The sequence below is a fragment of the Elephas maximus genome, chromosome 19 (genome assembly GCF_024166365.1).
Source record: "Elephas maximus indicus isolate mEleMax1 chromosome 19, mEleMax1 primary haplotype, whole genome shotgun sequence".
Classification (NCBI taxonomy): domain Eukaryota; kingdom Metazoa; phylum Chordata; class Mammalia; order Proboscidea; family Elephantidae; genus Elephas; species Elephas maximus.
Window position 1 is genome coordinate 44,554,665 of NC_064837.1, and position 20,138 is coordinate 44,574,802.

General features: G+C 44.2%; 1 protein-coding gene across 3 annotated transcripts in view; it reads right to left on the reverse strand.

Annotated features, from left to right (window-relative positions):
• Window positions 1-20,138, reverse strand: part of IGF2BP1 (insulin like growth factor 2 mRNA binding protein 1) — a 54,212-nt gene that overhangs the window by 15,536 nt on the left and 18,538 nt on the right. For 2 of the 3 annotated variants that reach the window (XM_049861155.1, XM_049861154.1), the window contains exons 3-7: window positions 12,911-12,959; window positions 12,328-12,379; window positions 8,088-8,151; window positions 1,357-1,638; window positions 360-494 (exon numbers count right to left, since the gene is read on the reverse strand). In XM_049861155.1, coding sequence (XP_049717112.1) covers window positions 360-494; window positions 1,357-1,638; window positions 8,088-8,151; window positions 12,328-12,379; window positions 12,911-12,959 — 582 coding nt within the window. The remainder of the gene's footprint in view (window positions 1-359; window positions 495-1,356; window positions 1,639-8,087; window positions 8,152-12,327; window positions 12,380-12,910; window positions 12,960-20,138) is intronic. The other variant, XM_049861156.1, reaches the window with a different exon arrangement.

The window sequence follows — 20,138 nt, forward strand, 5'->3', positions numbered from 1 at the left end:
CCACCAAGAAACAGGGGATTGGCTAAATGACTATGGCTAACCATACCATGGAATTCCACGCAGCTACACAGAGAATGAAATATGTTATTAAGTACTGACACAGAAAATGAAAAAGCAAATGAAAGAACAGCACGTTCGGTATGCTCCTAACGCACACACCTACATACACATCCTTGCACATGTACAGAATTTTCAGGATGGTATACAGGGTGTTACACGGGGAGTAAGAAGGAAGATTTTATTTTTTCAGCTTGGCTCCTTTTGTGTAATTTTTAACTATGTCTCTGTATTATTGCTATTAAAAAGTGGGAGGGGGCACTTTGTAGTCCCTGAAGTTCCAAGAACAGACGAAATCTTACGTTTTGGTGTCCTTTGCCTCTTTATGCATAATCTCTAAGATCATCTTACAGGCGGAGGAGCAGCCCTCAGGGGTCGAGTGGACGCTGATGGCCTTCTCTGCCGCACCTGCATTCTCCTTCCTGTGTACGTCTATCCTAAGGACCACAGGAAAAAGCTTGTCAGTGATTCCCAGTGCAACTCAGGTCTTCTGGCTCCCCCACCTCTCCTCAACTGAAGGCACAGAATCTGCTCTCCTTGGAACGAGGCCCATTAAGTACAGAATCAGGAAGTCAGAGAAAAGGGCAGTGAAATAGGACCATTTTTGCTATCCTGGATTCTGTCTCAGATCTGCAATTTCTCAAGCAGGAGGTGGCTGGGAATGAGAACTCAGTCCTGCAGGTACCACATGAATCTAACGGTGGGGATGACCAGCCCACAGCTCCAGGGCTGCAACTCCCCTTGTATCCTGTATGTTCCCACTGACACAAATGTGAAGGAAAGGAAGATATACCATCCCGAACTAAAAGTAAAACTTGCGTGACCTGTTCTTTTTCACTGTGCTAACAGCTATATTAATTGGTTACACTAATCCATGAAACTACTCAGTTATAAAGGTTAGAGAAAACGAATAATTGGCCAGCCCTGTTGCCACCAAGAAACGGTCATGAAATCACAGTGTTAAGATGGGCTGACTCACCTACACTGTGTTTGCCTGGTAAGGCTGAGAAATAATAGAACACTTTTTTGCTAACGGTAGTACCTGGGCCCAGCCAATGTCACCAAATGGTGCACCCCAGGCCCATTCTACCTCCCCACCGGCCTGCCCTAACACAGGGAGGATGGGATTAAAATCAGTGACCCCTGAATGAGAAGAGAAGAGAACAAGTTTCAAGCAACAGTTCCTAAGAGGTCAATGTTGACAGCCCTTGGAGTATCCCCAGGAGGTACCTTGCCTCCCCAGTACCAGCCACTGTTCTCTAGCACCCAGTTTCCATTCCTCAGCAGGGGAAGACTCACTTGGACTGGGTCTGTTTTGTGATGTTGCGGATGGTGGCACCCTCCTTGCCAATGATAGCGCCTACATACTGGGTGGGCACCAGGAGCCGCAAGGGGATGTCCACTTGTTGCTGCTTGGCTGGGGCCCCTGCTGCCACAGGTGAGCCTTGCCGGGGCTGACCCCGGGAGCCAAAGCCTCCTCGGCGCCCATTCTCAGGACCCTGTGCTACCTGCTCATCAGGAATGTAAGAGACCTTCAAGGCGTGGTTCTCCAGCTGGTGGCCATTCAGCTTCATGATGGCTCTGGGGACAGAGGAATACACAGATCACTCTAATCCATCCTAATGACACAAAATACCTTCCATGTGCAAGCCATTCGACTGGGGTACAGTGTGGAACACACTAAAGAAAGAGAGATAACCACCATGTCACCTCAGGGAATCTTCTAGTCTAAGTGGCATAAAAAACCAAAAGGAAAAATAAATACGTTATTACACTGTGATGCCTAACGTTTGGCTGGACCCCTGGAGGTGTAGCGGTGAAAGGCTACAGCTACTAACCAAAAGGTTGGCAGTTCAAATCTACCAGCTACTCCTTGGAAAACCTATTGGGTAGTTCTACTCTGTCCTGTAGGGTCACCATGAGTCAGAATCTACTTGATTGCAATGCTTTGTTTTTTTTTTTTAATATTTGGTTGGGGCTTTATGGTTAACAAAGGCCTTCCACATAGATTATCAGAAAAGCAGGCTTCTGATCCAAGCGGGAACATACAGTCCTCCCTGTCTAAAAGGAAGACCCAGGCATAGATCTCAAGCATCTCCCATGTCTAAGCTACCACACATCTGAAATAGCTCGAAAAAGTGGTCACACAGACTTTCTGGATTGGGGAATCTTAAGAAAGGGTGAGGAGACCAAGCACTAACTACTACAAATTCACAATATTATAGATAATTAAACTAAGTCAAAGAAGGTCGAAATCTATGCACATAGAATCCAAATGTCACCCCTGCCCTAGAAGATGGCGGAGTAGTCAGATGCTTCCAGTGGTCCCTCTTACAACAAGGACCTGAAAAAACAAGTGACTCAATTATATATGTCAATCTAGGAGCCCTGAACATCAAAAGCAAAGTTGAGGAATTGGACCTGAGCGGCAGGGGAAGGAGAGATAGTTCAGAAGCAGCGAGGAGTCGCCAGACCTAACCCAGCAGGAACCAGCACCTTACAGACTGGAGCTGCTGGAGCAAGCTCAGTGAGACAAGCAGTGGCATTCAGGGTGCATTTTCCACATCAAGAGAGACCAAGTGGTTCACTCACGCCTCCAGTGTCAGCGAAAAGGAGCTCTTTAGGCATAAGATAAGTACTTGCATCTAATCTATCTGGTGGACCAAAAAACAGCCCTTTGGAAAAAACTCTCTCCCATTTAACTGACCCTTCCCCACTCTACCCCAGGTCCCAAGCCAACTTCAGTGATATTCGCTTTCCCTGGGCTGGAAGTAAGACCTGCTGAGCACCCTGAGCCATCTTATCAGCCCTGGAGAACAAACAAATTAGCAAACGGGGAATAAAATAATCTGCCAGCTCCTGTAAGCTGGGAACTCAGGGCAGAAACAGCTCCTTTGCCTAGGCATAGGCATAAGCAGTCCATGGACTTTGACCGTCTTTCACCCCTGCATAGACCTATGTGGACCCACTTCGACAGTGCAGGCCCTCATTACCACAGTACAACAGGGTATATACCTGAAGTCTAACTTCAACTGTTTCAGCTATATGGTGGAGACGCAAGTTCCTGATGTTTGACGCCACTCTGCCTATTGAGCAGGGTCCTCACCTACCCACATAAGGGGCCTGAGGACTGGTGGTTTCACCCATGCCACCCAGCCACCCTCAACAGGAGTCCAAGGACAAGTGGTGCCTCCCAGTCCTTACAGCCAACAGCACTGGGTGCCCATAATCCAGCTGCAAAACCCACCCGGCCAGGCACTCCAGAGAATAAGGGCACACTTTCTTCACAGACACTCAGAGGCGGTTGTCACTCCCGTCTTGCTCAGCAAATGATCCCCTGATGCAACTAGATACTTGTGCCGATACCAATCACCCCACTCTTCTAAGCCTGTAGGTGAGAACCTGCATCACACGCTTGGTGACTGACTACCTGGACACCTGAGCTGAATCCATACAAGAATAGTAAATGACCTCCTGAGCTCATACCTAGTAACCGTTCTACCCACCTGGTGACAGGACATTAGAGCTTCGAAGGCACCAATAATGAAACTAGCTCATTCGAGCAGCCTATTTGGGCATATCAAAACAAAACAAGAAGCTAAGACACAGTAAGAAAACATAAAATAAATAAATACAATAAATTATTGATGGCTTGGAGACAACAGTCAGTATCAAATTATATAAAGAGGCAGACCATGATGGCTTCAGCATGCTCCCAAAACAAATAATCAAGAAATCTTCCAGATGAAGAGAACTTCCTGGAACCACCAAAGGTAGAATACAAAAGATTAATATACAGAACTCCTCAAGACATCCGGAAGGAGTTCAGGCAAAAGGTAGAACAAGCCAAGGAATGCACGGCCTTAGCATCAGAGGAACTTAAGAAGATTGGAGAAGAGCATAAGGACAAATTTAATAGGCTGCAAAAATCCATAGAGAGACAGCAAACAGAATTCAGAAGATTAACAGTAAAATTTCAGAATGAGACAACTCAATAGAAAGCCACAGGAGCAGAATTAAGGCAATGGAAGTCAAAATTAGTGAGACTGAAGATAAAGCACTTGACACCAACACATTTGAGGGAAAATCAGATTAAAAAAATTTAAAAAATGACGACACCTTAGAAAAATATGTGGGACTATCAAGAGGAATAACCTACAAGTGACTGGAGTACCAGAATGCGGGGTACAACAGAAAATACAGACAGAATTGTTGAAGATTTGTTGGCAGAAAACTTCCCTGATATTGTGAAAGATCAGAAGATATCTATCCAAGATGCTCATCGAGCCCCACACAAGGCAGACTCCAAAAGAAAGTCACCAAGACACATTATAATCAAACTTGCCAAAACCAAAAATAAAGACAGAATTTTAAGAGCGGCTAGGGATAAACGAAAAGTCACCTACAAAGGAGAGCCAATAAGAATAAGCTCGGACTACTCAGCAGAAACCATTCAGGCAAGAAGGGAATGGGATAACATATATATAGCCTTGAAGGAAAAAACTGCTAGCCAACAATTATATATCCAGCAAAACTGTCTCTCAAATATGAAGGCAAAATTAAGGCATTTCCAGATAAACAGAAGTTTAGAGAATTTGGAAAAACCAAACCAAAACTACAAGAAATACTAAAGGGAGTCCTTCAGTTAGAAAATCAGTAACATCAGGTAACAACCCAAGACTACAACACAGGACAGAGCAACCAGGTATCAACCCAGATAGGGAAATCACAAAAATAAAACAAAGCCAAAATGCTCCAAACGGGGAAACAGAGACGTCACTATGTAAAATCTGACAATATTACATCAAAAAAGTGGGACTAAAAAAATGTAGTCATAGATCTTTCATATGGAGAGGAAGTCAAGGTGATACAAAGAAATAAAATTTTGCTTTAAACTTAGAAAAACAGGGGTAAATATTAAGGTAACCACAAAGGAAACTAACAATCCTATGCATCAAAATAAAAAATACAGACTCAGCAAATACAAAAGCAACAACAATGAAAAAGAGAAAAGGACAATACATAAAGAAAAACTACTCAGCACAGAAAATTAAATGGAAAAAAGAAACTGTCAACAACACACACAAAAAAAGACATCAAAACGACAGCACTGAACTCATACCTGTCAATAATTACACTGAATATAAATGGACTAAATGCACCAATAAAGGAACAGAGAGCGGCAGAATGGATAAAACAACATGATCCGTCTATATGCTGCCTACAAGAGACACACCTTAGACTTAAAGACACAAAAGTAAAACTCAAAGGACGGAAAATATATATCAAGCAAACAAAACAAGCTTTACAGTAAAATCGACCACAAAGGATAAGGAAGAACACTATGTAATGATTAAAGGGTCAATAAACCAGGAAGATATAGCCATAATAAATATTTACACACCCAAAAACAGGGCTCCAAAATACATAAAACAAACTCTAACAGCGTTGAAAAGAGAGGTAGATAGCTTCACAATTATAGCAGGAGACTCCAACACACCACTTTCAGTGAAGGACACAGAACATCCAGAAAGCAGCTCAATAAAGACACGGAAGATCTAAATGCCACAATTAACCAACCTGACCTCACAGGCATATACAGAACACTCCACCCAACAGCAGCCACGTATACTTTCTTTTCCAACACACACGGAAACATTCTCCAGAATAGACCACATGTTAGATCATAAAGCTGCCGTAATAGGCTCCAAAACATCCAAATATTACAAAGCATCTTTTCTGACCATAAAGCCATAAAATAGAAATCAATAACAGAAAAAGCAAGGAAAAAAAGAACCAAACACATGGAAACTGAACAACACCTTGTGCAAAAACTACTGGGTTATATTAAGGACAGAACAAAGACATTTATAGAAATCAAATGAGTATATGAAAACACTTCCAGAACCTTTGGGACACAGCAAAAGCAGTGTTAGGAGGTCAATTTATAGCAATGAGTGCACACATCCAAAAAGAAGGGCCAAAAATCAAAGAATTATCCCTACAACTTGAACAAATAGAAAGAGAGCAGCAAAAGAAGACCTCAGGCACCAGAAAAAATCAAATAATAAAAATTAAAGCAGAATTAAATGAAACAGAGAACAGAAATACAATTGAAAGAGTTAATAAAACCCTGCCCTAGCATACCCTAGGAAACACTGGTGGCATAGTGGTTAAGTGCTACAGCTGCTAACCAAGAGGTTGGCAGTTCAAATCCGCCAGGCACTCCTTGGAAAACTCTATGGGTTGGTTCTATTCTGTCCTATAGGGTCACTATGAGTCGGAATCAACTTGACGGCAGTGGGTTTGGTTTTTGGGTGGAGCATACCCTAATGAAATGTGGGACAAAGGACACCAGTATTGAACCTTGGTTCCACGGCTCAGTTATGTGAGCTGGGTGACTGACAACCACTCTAAGTCTAGAGCCAAGTTTCATCATCTGTAAAGCAGGAAATCCATACCTGCCCTGCCTATTGTACAGCTCTTGCATTTAGGTCTGTGATTCACTTTGAACTATTTTTTGTGTCTCATATAAGGTTGGGGCTGGCGTAGCTGTTAAGTGCTATTAAGTGCTTTGGCAGCTAACCAAAGGGTTGGCAGTGTGAATCCACCAGGCGCTCCTTGGAAACTCTATAGGGCAGTTCTTACTCTGTCCTACAGGGTCGCTATGAGTCGGAATCGACTCGACGGCACTGGGTCTGGGTGGGCATAAGGTAGGCGTCTAAATTCTTCTTTTTGCACATGGATATCAAATTGTCCCGGTACCATTTATCGAAGACTCTTTCCCACTAGATTTTCTTAGCATGTTTGTCAAAAATCAGTGGGCCATAAAAATGTAAAAAATATGCTTATTTCTGGACCCTCAGTTCTAGTCTATCGGTTTTATGTCTGTCTTTATACCAGCACCACACTCTCTTGATTACCGTAGCTTTGAAATAAGTTTTAAAATCAGGAAATTTAAGTTCTCTAACTCTACTGTTCTTTTTCAAGATTGTTTGGCTCTTCTAGGTCCCTTGCATTTCTATTGAATTTTAGGATCAACTTGTCAATTTTTGCAAAACAAAACTACTGCCTATCTTACAGGAGTCATGTGAAGTTCAAATACAACTGATATATGAAAGGAAGTAATGAGTTTAAGTATTACCAGGGGTGGCTACAAAGAGGCTGAATGAGATTGATGGGAGGGGACAAGCCACCATCCACGCACAACACACCAGCAGGTAGTGGGCAATGAGCGAGCGTTGATATGATTTTCAAAGCCAGGCAAAGGAGCCTAGACTGGCCACAAGGGGCAGTAGAAACCTCCAGAAAATTCTGAGCCCAGGAGATATCTACCAGAAAATGGTAGGGATTTGAAGTGGTGAGATATAAAGTATCACTAGATTGATGTTAACAGGAGGAATAGAGGCAGCACGTTGGGGGGATAAAAGCAAGAACACCATCAAAGGCAAAATGTGGGAAAAGGCCTAAAATGGGATTGTATATGAATAAATGCTTGAAATATACAGAGTGTCTGTACTAGCGGATGAAAAGTGTAACTGTTCAACTAAAGGGCTAAGGAGTTAGAATAGAGGCTGAGATGGCACTGAGAGGACCCCATGCAAGCATAAAATACAGGCATGATGATCAGTGGAATAAAATGTCTGCTCCCCTATGGGGACATTAGCAAATCCTTTTTTATTCCTGTGGTTTCCTCTCATCATCACTAGATGGCGCCATCAACACAGCAAAGAATCCTGCAGTCCCTGGGCAACCAGAGACCTATCAGAAGTCAATCTTTTCTCCACACAGGATTTCCCACCTTCCCTTGGGAGGTCTTTGGGTCCCTCCCTTCAATGGAGTTGCTATCAATCCTGATAAGTTTCTGGACCTTTGAAATCACTAGACCAAAGGACAAGGAGACACACACCCTGAAAACACCTTTTATGAGGGGGTCTGGGTGTTGGCTGCGCCAGTATCAGAGACCAGGCTGTGCCCCTCCCCAACACCCTACACAGAACCCTCACAGCCCCACTTTCCAGCTCACTCACTGCCTGGTCTGCTCGCGGTTGGAATAGGTGACATTCACCACTGCTGTCTCGCTCTCGGTGTTCACTGGGAAGCAAAACAGAGGCCAGGGTTAGATACAGCAGTGAAACCTAGAGGCCCTACCGATGACTCCTGCAAGGAGTTTTAAAGCTTTCATTTCCAACCTCAGTTTTCTATGCTGTCAGGTCAAGAAGGCATCTAGCAAACTATCCAAGAGTTTTCAAAATGCTTGAATGAAAAGACTCAACATTTCCCTTTTGGGTCCCTTTCACCAGAGCTACTGGAAAAGTCAAGTTAACCTTCTTTTATTTTCCTTTCCTTGTTTTCTTTGCATTTTCCCACCTAGCTCTCTAAAGAGCTGGATATACAAAAGGGTGTGGTCACCATATCACCAGTTCTGTCCCCTACCTGGGAGATAAACTTACCGTTGGAAAGTTAAACTAGTTAAAAATCAACAAACACTAGCTGAGATTAACAATCTGTAGAGGTAAACACCCCAAGAAATAGTTTGGGTAGATATGGCTGGAGAGACTTGGGGAACACCCAAATCTATTCTAGGGGACTAGTGTATCCTCGGAGCCCTGGTGGCGCAGTGGTTAAAAGCTTGGCTACGAACCAAAAAGTCGGCAGTTTGAATTCTGCTGCTTGGAAACCCTATGGGGCAGCTCTACTCTGTCCTATAGTGTTGCTATCAGTCAAAATCGACTTGACAGCAATAGTGTACCCTCAAGGAATGCAACCACAGAAGTGTATGTAAGTGTATTATGACCTAAAAAATGGGCTGTCAGGAGAGTGGCTGTTGTGGAGTTTGGAGGGGGAAAAAATACCCAAACAAGGATTATGTCTGCGTAAGTATATCTAAACCTTTTCAGGGAAAAGGATTTCCTGACATGCATATTCCAAACATCACAGCCATGGAGACAGACATATTGGGCCATCATAATTTCATAACACCTGCCATTGATTCCACCAAAGCTGCTGGCTGTGATTATGAGCAACCTTTTGATTTTCAACTGGATTCCCCACATACTCTTTCCTACAGGGAGGAGAATATGTTGGCCAGCTAACAATGAGGCAATCTGGACACGTATCTCTTACTCTAAATTAATGAAATTAACCTTCTGTCTTATGCATCAGGGTCTCGTGAATTTGGATCTCCGGGCCTGGTCAACCCTTGGGTGGGACGCACTGACAAAAAACAAGCTTCTGTTGCCACAACACTGAGGAAAAGGCACTTGGCCACAAAATCTCAGTGCAAATTGCTGAGCTTGAGCCCCCTGGCATTCATCAGTATTTTTGTGACTGGAAATACAACAGTGAATGAACCAACACCACTGTCTTCATGAGGCTTACATTCTATTAAGAGAAGAAACGAATAAACATAATAAATAGGCAAATTATAAAGAAAATTAGAAGGTCATGGGTGCTATGAAGAAAAATTGGTGGGAGGGAGGGGTGAGAGTAATTTTAAATAGGGAGGACAAAGTGCACCTTGCTGAGAAAGCGACATTTGAGCAGATTTGAAAACTCTGCCCAATGTCCAACAAATCAAATGTTTCCCATCCTGATTTCTCCACGTAGCAGATACATAGTGCGTTTTAGCTCCCTGGCGAGCCTTGGATCCATTTAAACTAGTGTTGACTCCTGCTCGGGCTCCCAGTGAAGCTCAGCATAGGCTCCCACACACCACTGCTCCATCTTGCCCTTCATTTGTCCAAGAGTAATTCAGTCGTTAGTGTAAGCTGCGCACAGCACTGTACAATGGCTATCAGTGAATCACTTGCATCCTAGCATTTATAACAAGCTACAGGATTAGGGCAGGATAGAACCCGTTTGATTGGTTCAGCACTTTACCTTTGAGCAGGTGAATTTTTTTTCTTCTTTTTTTTTTGTTGTACTTTAGATGAAGGTTTACAAACTAGTTTCTCATTAAACAATACACACAGTTTTGTGACATTAGTTGCCAAGCCCATGACACGTCAATACTCTTCTCTCTACCTTGGGTTCCCAGTTACCAGCTTTCCTGTCCTCTCCTGCCTTCTCATCCCCGTCCCTGAGCCGGTGTGCCCATTTAGTCTTGTTTTGTTTTAAGGGCCTGTCTAATCTTTGGCTGAAGGGTGAACCTCAGGAGTGACTTCAGTACTGAGTTAAAAGGGTGTCCAAGAGCCATATTCTTGGGGTTTCTCCAGTCTCTGTCAGGCTAGTAAGTCTGGTCTTTTTTTGTGAGTTAGAATTTTATTCTACATTTTTCTCCAGCTCTGTCTGGGGCCCTCTATTGTGATCCCTGTTAGAGCAGTTGGTGGTGGTAGCCAGGCACCATCTGGTTGTGCTGGGTTCGGTCTGGTGGAGGCTGTAGTACTTGGGGACTATCAGTCATTCGGACTAATCTCTCCTTTGTATCTTTGGTTTTCTCCATTCTCCCTTGCTCCGGATGGGGTGAGATCAGTAGAGTATCTCAGATGGTTGCTCACAAGCTTTTAAGACCCCAAATACTACTCACCAATGTTTAATCATAGTAATACCTATCTCATGAGATTCTGAAGATTAAACAATACATGTGTTTAGAAGCATGTCTGATATATAGTTAACTGTCCATAAATGTTTATTTTTCCTCACCTTCAAGGCAAGTCTCCATTACCCTAGGGCTGATCCTTTTCTTTTTGTGTGTGTTTGCTTTTTTTTTTTTAATTAATTTTTACTGCGCTTTAAGTGAAAGTTTACAAATCAAGTCAGTCTCTCATATAAAAATTTATATACACCTTGCTATACTCTCCTAATTGCTCTCCCCCTAATTAAACAGCACTCTCCTTGCCTCCACTCTCTCTCCTCATGTCCATCTGGGCAGCTTCTGGGTCCCTCTACCCTCTCATCTCCCCTCCAGGGAGGAGATACCAACATAGTCTCATGTGTCTACTTGATCCAAGAAGCCCATTCTTCACCAGCATCCCTCTCCAACCCATTGTCCAGTCCAATCCCTGTCTGAAGAGTTGGCTTTGGGAATGGTTCCTGTCCTGGGCCAACAGAAGGTCTGGGGGCCGTGACCACCAGGGTCCTTCTAGTCTCAGTCAGACCATTAAGTCTGGTCTTTTTATGAGAATTTGGGGTCTGCATTCCACTGCTCTCCTGCTCCCTCAGGGGTTCTCTGTTGTGCTCCCTGTCAGGGCACTCATCGGTTGTGGCCAGGCACCATCTAGTTTTTCTGGTCTCAGGCTGATGTAGTCTCTGGTTTATGTGGTCCTTTCTGTCTTTTAGGCTCATAGTTACCTTGTGTCTTTGATGTTCTTCATTCATCCTTGCTCCGGGTCAGTTGAGACCAATTAATGCATCTTAGATGGCCGCTTGCTAGCATTTAAGACCCCAGATGCCACTCTCCAAAGTGGGATGCAGAATGTTTTCTTAATAGATTTTATTAGGGCAGGTGAATATTTTGATCAATTTTAATCACTGGCAAGCTTGCCCCTTTCCACAAGAATTTGGAGATGAACATTTAAATCTTTGGCAAGGTAGTTATCTATTCATTTATTGAAGATCTCAAAAATGGAACTAATATTTTGTCTACCCAAAGACCAAGCTCTATCTTATGTCCAACCAAAATCACTCCATATTTCATTTAAATTCAAATCCTCTGAAAAGAACTTGTAATTCTAGCAAAATGGAGAAACCTCAAAAATTATAGCAAAATTTTTTATGACCTAGAGCTCCTTTTTTTTCCCCTTATGTGGGCCCACTCTTATAAGATTTTGCCTGTACACCAAACTGTATTAACTACGTAATAAACCCTCTCCCTATTTTTTTTAATTGACCAAAGGCATGTATGTAGGGGCCAATCAGAATTTCCAACAAGAAAGAGATGACCAGTTGCTTACGCCAGCTAAAAACTAAGAAATAAGAAGCTGTTTAAAGTTACTCATCAACTTATTTAGGCTGAATGTATAATTTCCACTCTTAAACTATTTCTAAGATCTTGGGCTTTCTATTTCTACCTTGATTGGACCCCTAGGAGCCTGGGGACTCCACAATGGAAAGGAGTGACTTTGCTCAATCCTCTCATTAAACAGAAGAGAAACCTGGTTCCAGAGAAGAGCAGCAAAATTAGAATCAGGTGTCTGGGTCCCCCATCCAATTTATCTCCCTCCATACCACATCCTGACTTTCTTCTTTGGGTCTTCCAATTAGATTGACAGGAAAGCAGAGCAGATCCCCCAAACTCTTCCAGCCCGCCACCTCCACTCCCTGTCTTACCTTGCTCGCAGTTCTCTACTGTACCATATTGAGCCAGCAGACTGTCCAGTACCTACAGGGGCAGAGAGAAAGGAGGAAGGTTACTCTGAGCATCCCAGGAGCTGTCACAAAACCAGCCACTGAGCACCTCTCACTCGGAGAACTGCAGCACAGGCAGAGCCTTAGGTGGTGGTTGGGCCTGCTCAGTTTGTCCATTCTGGGGTACTAATCCTGATGGCAACATCAATCAAGGGTTATCTTCACAGGAATATACTCAAGTTCCACAGTAAAGACCTTTTGGAAGCAACTTAGGCCACCTGAGTCCCTAAACCAACTTATGCCATCACCAAGTTTGGGACTCTGGGAACACCCTTCCTGTATCCCTAGTGCCTCTCACCACAGGGACAGACCAAAGGGCTAACAATGGTGGAGAGTCTGGGGTAGAAGATGACACCCAACCAACCTCAGCACTATTATCTTCGCACAGCCTGGTTGCACAGTACTGAAGACCTCCAATGTCTCATCTCTCCAACTCAGGCTGATCCAGACTCACCTTCCAGTCTCCACTCTCCAACCCCATTTAGAGTTCTTCCCGAACACTTACCTCCCATCGGAGCTGGGGTGGAATATTTCGAATCTGAATTTTTCGACTCCTAAAATAAACAGAGAACAGGGTTAGAGAAAGCTCTGGATACTTTAGGGCTCTACAGCCTTGAGGAAATCCTGGTGGCGTAGTGGTTAAGAGCTACAGCTAACCAAAAGATCAGCAGTTCAAATCTACCAGGTGTTCCTAGGACACCATAAGGGGCAGTTCTACTCTGTCCCATAGGGTCACTATGAGTCAGAATCGACTCAATGGCAATGGGTTTGTTTTTGTTGCTGTTATTATTAATAGCCTTAAAGTTTCTCATCCTTGTTCCCAGTCTTTATCACTCTGCTTTCTGGTCACCAACAGCAGTCTTAGAAGCCAAGAATGGTAACGTTCTGGGAATGGAGATGTGGGACAGGGGTGACTTGCCTTAGAGAGTAAAATTATTCAACAACGCTGCCATAGATAGGAATGTGGAATCAGATGCTCTGAGAGACCTGGGTAACATAATTTTCTAAAATTCCTAACTGCTTTTGTCTCACTGCTGTCCTCATTAGCTTAGCTTTCTCACTCATTCCTTTATTCAGTAAGCACTGACAATACAAAGCTAAATATGACACTAGTAAATTCATTTATCAACTATTTAATTGGGACCTATTGGCTATGTCATCGTGGATGTTGTCCTAGGTGCTGGGGACACAGCAATAAACAAAATGCCTGGGCTCAAGACGGTGACAATTTATTAGGAGAGGAATGTATGAAAATAAATTACAGTCGGATAGTACACCAGTTAAGAAGCCTGCAGATATGGGCTTAAACCTATGCTCCACTTACAAGCACAGATCTTAAAATGTTATTTAACTTTTCTGAGGCCTAATTTCCTCCTTCGTAAAACAGCCATAACACCTATACACAGATGGTAGAGGATGATGTTAGATAATATTTATAAAGAGCTTTAGAGCAAAGGGCTTGGAATAAGCGCTTAAATAAAGTATAATAATAACTCCACCTTAAAGATATTAAAGTGAGAGTGATTAACACAAACACACACACAACCTAGCATCCTGTCCAACCCTCCCCCCGCTACCAACTTCTCCCTCCCATCTTTAAAATGCCTCTTAGAATCGTAATCTTCCCTGAGGAAGGCTTTTAGTGTTGCCTCCAGGGCAATCGGCTCACTACCCAAATCCAAATGATGTCCTAATCCCTAGATTTAAAACATGTAAATTAACTTGATCTGTGTTGGTCAATTATCATTTATGTCTTTGTAAATCCTCAATCAAACTTTTAGGCCAGGGACATACATGGTCCATCCAATTTTCAGTGGCACTGTTGTTGTTGCTAGGTGTCCTTGAACCAGTTGTGACTCATAGCGACCTAGTGATTGAGGGCATGGAAATCCAGCTCCAGCCCCTAAACTATCTCTGATGGAGAGTTAGTCTGTTAAGCCACTTAAAACTTCAGCCTCAGTCTCCCTATCTGACATGCAATTGGGATCATGTCAGGTCTTGCCAGGCTCCCAGGGACCAGGGGAAGGGATGGTAAACTTAACTATAAATGTTTCAATCTTGGCTCTGTCCTGACCCAGCTAACTTTTCTCTGACCTCAGTGTCTCCAGCTGTGAAATGAAAACCAAAGGGTATCTAAGACTCCTCCCTACTCTCCAATTCTATGAGTCTTTAAAATTCTATGGAGTCTTTAGCAATGAAATATATTAAGGAAATTGGAATGAAATAACCAGGGGAGAAAGATGGGCACACGTTGAACAGAACTTTTGTTTCTCTTTGACTTTCTACATTGGTCGGTGTATAAACATGACTTAGGATGACAGCTGGGCAAAATAGTTAAGGATCAAAAACAAATTTAGTTCCAGGTCCTTGGATCCCACCAGGTCACCTTCTTGTGACTCAAAATTTATTGACCAAGAGGAAACTCCACAGCATCTGCCCTGGTGAGGGATTTCCTGTACAACTCATTTGGTGACCAAGTGAACAGAAAGAAACCCTCACGATGGAGATCAAACAGTTGAGAACTGGGGAATAAAGGTGTCTACACCACTAGAAGATTGAGAACACTGACCTAGCTTAACACTGATAACCAAACCAAACCCAATGCTGTCGACTCGATTCTGATTCATAGCAACCCTATGGGACAGAACAGAACTGCCCCATAGGGCTTCCAAGGCGGTACATCTTTATGGAAGCAGACTGCTACATCATTCTCCCGCAGAGTGGCTGGTGGGTTTGAACCCTGGGCCTTTTGGATAGCGAGTGCTTTAACCACTGCGCCACCAGAGTTCCTTTAACACTGATAACAGGGGTCACCCAAACCCAGAACCTCTCCTAGGCAAACCCTTTAGGCTGACGAAGTTCTCTGGGAGTTCAAGCCAATAAAGGCCTAAAGCAACTGTAGTGCAGCCCAGTCTGATGCTTGCTCTTTCAAGATGGTCCCTTAGTATCACCTAAGGTCAAAGGTCAAAATTCCCACCTCCAACTTTAAACTCCCAGTTTTAGGGGCTTTTTTTTTTTCAGGAGGGTTAGGGGTTAGGTGGCAGTGATGAAATCAAATCTCTGCTTGGGAAGTTAATCCATATCCTGAAAGCAATGGCAGGCAGATGTCTGGAATGTCAGGAATGTTCCAGGAAAGGAGGCGGGAAGGGCCACCCAACGAATGAAAAAAAGACATCCTGGCCACCCCACCCCCACCCCCAACAGAGACTCACCCACCCCTCTAGGGCCACACACCCCGTGCCAGGAACCTACTCCAGGCCCCTCCATGCCTCCAAAGCCCCCTGCCCTGACTAAAATTCAACATGGAGGGCATGAAAGAACAGAGTCCATGAAGAACCTTTTTCTTTTAAGTCTTTGGCCTGGTTTCTATTAAGTGTGGTGCCACCTAATTTCTTTCAGACCCAAAGCATATGTATGGGGCAATGTTGGGAACTGTAACCAGTATTCCCCCTCCTCAGGACCCCCGGGTAACTCATTTATTCCACAAACATTTACAGAAGGCCCAGCATGGGCTGAGCAAGCTTGGGAGATGCAGACTATAGCTAAGAGCACCCTGACAGGTTACTCCTTAGCTCTGTAACTCAGTTTCCTCCTGTGAAAAATTGATAGGGTTTGTGTAAGGGCCCAAAGAGATAAAGGAGCCTCAGAATGGTACAAATGGTTAACGCACTCAATTGCTAACCAAAAGATTGGAGGTTCCAGTCCATCCAGATGTACCTGGGAGGAAAGAGCTGACAATCTACTTCCAAAAAAATCAGCCACGGGAAACCCTACAGAGCGCAGTCCTACTCAGACACACATGGAGTCACCACTGAGTTGGAACAGACTTGGTGAACTGGTTTTCAGAACATAAGGCATGTGAAGGATAGCACCCACCATACAGTAAGCCCAGTCCCCAGGAGCCTGCAGGTGTCCAGACAAGCATAAAAGAGGCAGGCAGGCAGGCAGGGCTGACAGTGAGCTGCTAAGCACCAGAGTGGTGGTAATAGTTGTTAAAATATTAAAGACTTCTAGGCTGGTGGGAAAATAGCCAATATCACTGCCTAGAGCGCAATTCCTACAACCTACTTCTCCAAGATCTTGCAACTAAAGGGTTATGGTCTGGCCTGGGGACCCTCTCCAGCACTGTATTAGGCCAGCTTTCATTAGGGTTGAGTAGCCTTTTGCCCATGGGAATGGCTATCTTCTAAGCACTTTCTTTTTGTGTGGAGCTCCTAAACCCCAACACTCAGCAAAGGAAAGAGACTCCCAGAGGTTTATTAACCCCACAGCTGATAAACCTGTTCAATGAAACTGCCAGCCTCTGGCAATAAAGGCAGTGGTTATACCTGTGTAATTATTTCCTTGGATGCCAACACTCTGTGGTTTCTGGCGCTCTCTGCCTGTCCTGACCCACAGAGCAGCTGGGGTAGCTCACCAGAAAGAGCAGCTACCGCTGGGGATCAACCAAACACTACAGGGCCAAGGAGGATAATTCAAGGCCACGAGGACTGGGACCATTCTCCCCAAGCCCAAGAGAGATTCCAGGAGAAAAGTGGCTATATCATTCGTGCACCCAGGTGAGGGTTAAGCAGAAAAAAGAGATTCAGGAGCTGAACCCTGGGATGGGGAGAAGGTTGGGAGTTCTCCTTGGCAGGAAGCTCGCTCATCCTTTTCACACTCAAGAGTTCAGAGAAGCCTCAGAGACCTAGACTGGTGGCATAAAGACAAAAAGGCTTTGCCAAAGTACAGTATTGTTGGACTTGAGGGCACATTAATATTCCTATTAAGAATTTATAAAAAAAAATATTTAAGAATTATTACATGAATTCATATTAAGAATTCATACAACCACACATAGTGAACGGTGGGCCGGCCATGAGGGTGTTGCTCTCCAGTAAGTCCAAACACCCCACCTGTTATTCCTTAAACTATTAACTTCATCTTCCAATTGTATCTTTCCATATTTTTTTAATACTGTTGTTGTTATTAGTTGCCTCCGAGTCGGTTCCGGCTCATAGCCACCCTATGCACAACAGAACGAGACACTGCCTGGTCCTGCGCCATCCTTACAATCCTTGTTATGCTTGAACTCATTGTTGCAGCCACTGTGTCAATCCACCTCGTTGAGGGTCTTCCTCTTTTCTGCTGACCCTGTACTCTGCCAAGCATGATGTCCTTCTCCAGGGACTGATACCTCCTGACAACATGCCCAAAGCATGTAAGACGCAGTCTCGCCAGCCTTGCTTCTAAGGAGCGTTCTGGTTGTATTTCTTCTAAGACAGATTTGTTCGTTCTTTTGGCAGTCCATGGTATATTCAATATTCTTTGCCATCCATAGTTCGGTGAAATATCATCCTGTGGAATACTGAACACTGAACTAGGTATTTGGTGATGTTAAGCAACTATTGTTAATGGTTTATTTAATCATATTGTGATTTTTAAGGTTCTTTTATTTTAGAATACATGCCAACATATTTACAGGTAAAATGACATGTCTAGGATTTGGTTCAAAATAATCAGGGAGTGGGGGAAAAATGAAAACAGATTGGATGTATGTAAAAATGGCCTGGCGGAGAACTGGATGGTGCCCGGCTACAACTGATAACTGCCCTGACAGGGACCACAACAGAGAACCCCTGAGGGAGCAGAAGAGCAGTGGGATGCAGACCCCAAATTCTCATAAGACCAGACTTAATGGTCTGACTGAGACTAGAAGGACCCTGGTGGTCATGGCCCCCAGACCTTCCATTGGCCCAGGACAGGAACCATTCCCAAAGCCAACTCTTCAGACATGGATTGGGCTGGACAATGGGTTGGAGAGGGATGCTGGTGAGGGGTGAGCTTCTTGGATCAGGTGGACACTTGAGACTATGTTGGCATCTCCTTCCTGGAGGGCAGATAAGAGGATGGAGGGGGTTAGAAGCTGGCAAAATGGACACGGAAAGAGAGAGTGGAGGGAGAGAGCAGGCTGTCTCATTAGGGGGAGAGTAATTGGGTGTGTGTAGCAAGGTGTATGTGGGTTTTTGTGTGAGAGACTGACTTGATTTGTAAACTTTCACTTAAAGCACAATTAAAAAAAAAAAAAGGCCTGGTGGCAGTGTCTAACACCCCCTAACTTCACAAGGGTGAGAGAGAATCGAGATCAACATCAACAGCCCAAGACATACCTGCTCTGTCTAACCTTTTTACCAATTTTGACACCAGCCTTCCCTCCCACGGCACTCTCTACTTCTCTGCTGGATTAGGTAATTTGTTGCAATGGCCTCAAGTAACTCACAGACAGTACTCAGGATTATGGGTTTTATTACGGAAGTAACAGGTTACAATTTAGGATCAGGACTGACTCAGGATACAATTCTTCCATCAGGACAGCCTCTTCTCAGCCATGCCTGCAACCAAGTCTCTCTCCGGACTCTCTCTCTCTCCCTGCCCTGCTCAGGCAAGTGTTACAAAGCCCTTCAGCTTCACCGATAAATGCTCAGAGGCACCCCACTCTGTCAATAAGCCTCGGCCCAACGGTGCTCAGCTCTCTTGCTTCATGAGTCAGCAAGCCTAGCTCCACCAACAAGTGCCCAGAGGTACCCCATTCCACCAGTAAGCCTCCTGCCTGGATGTGTTCAGCTTTTTCCCTCTGCGGGCTGGGTAGCCCACCACGTCATCTCCTGCCAATCCCCTAGTTCTGCTGCTTTTACTGCCATTTCTCTGCTGCTGCTTCTCACCATCTCTCGCCATTTCCAGTGTTAGAGCTCTCTCTGTCTCCTGGGTCTAGGAGGTTCTCAACGCAGGGACCTTGGGTCCAAAGATCTGCCCCCAGCTCTTCTTTTTTGGTGGTAGTGAGGCCCCTATTTCCATCTCTGGAATGACTCATTTGGATGGCAAAACTAACCAATCCCTCGTTAGGGTTCCAAATACCTTATCTGCATGGTCCCACTCCGACAAGGGTGCCATGCACTCTATTTGCATTATTAGCAAGCTATCCAATCCCCTGGGTGGGCCATAAGCACCTTATTTGCAAAGTCCAACCCAGTCATTTGGTGGGAGTTATAAGACCATGGTGAGAAAGGCCATATAAAAGTGATCCTTCACACCCCGATATAAGATATTGTTAAAGCTAGGTTATACATACATGGAAGATTTATTACATTATCCTCTTTATTTTTATATATGTTTATTTTTTTCCATAATAAAAACATTTAGGAAAAAAAAAAGGTTATTCTAGCTCACCCAGTTTTGAAATCATCACAAATTAATGAATGTAAACTAATCTGGTTTTTCTATTGGTTTATTAGCACAAATCCAGGCCCTGGAAAGGAGCTTGCTGGGGGCAGGAAACAGGTGTATGCCTGGGTTCAGTAGAAGGAGGAGCAGGCACACAAGACGGGACCCTTCTCAGAACAGGGCCTCCCCAAGGGCAGAGTGCACACTGAGAACAGGAGAAGAGGGACTCTAGACTTCAGGGAGGGAGGCTAACTGTGGGATTTTTCCAATTTAAATAAATCTGCTCCTTTCTCTTCTTCTACCACCATGCCTGGAGGGGAGGGTGCCATCTTCAATCCTGCTGATAGCCTCACCCCTCCCCAGAGTTCAGAGTTCCTTTAAACCAGGGCGGGGCCAGCCAGCTGAAGGTGGGGAAGAGGTCGACAGCAGTAGGCTTTGGAACCTCCTCCAGCTTGTGACCCCAATCCCCAGAGGCCCCTGTCATAAGTCAAACCTGGACTTTCCTCTCCAGCAGGAAACTAGGATTCAACCGG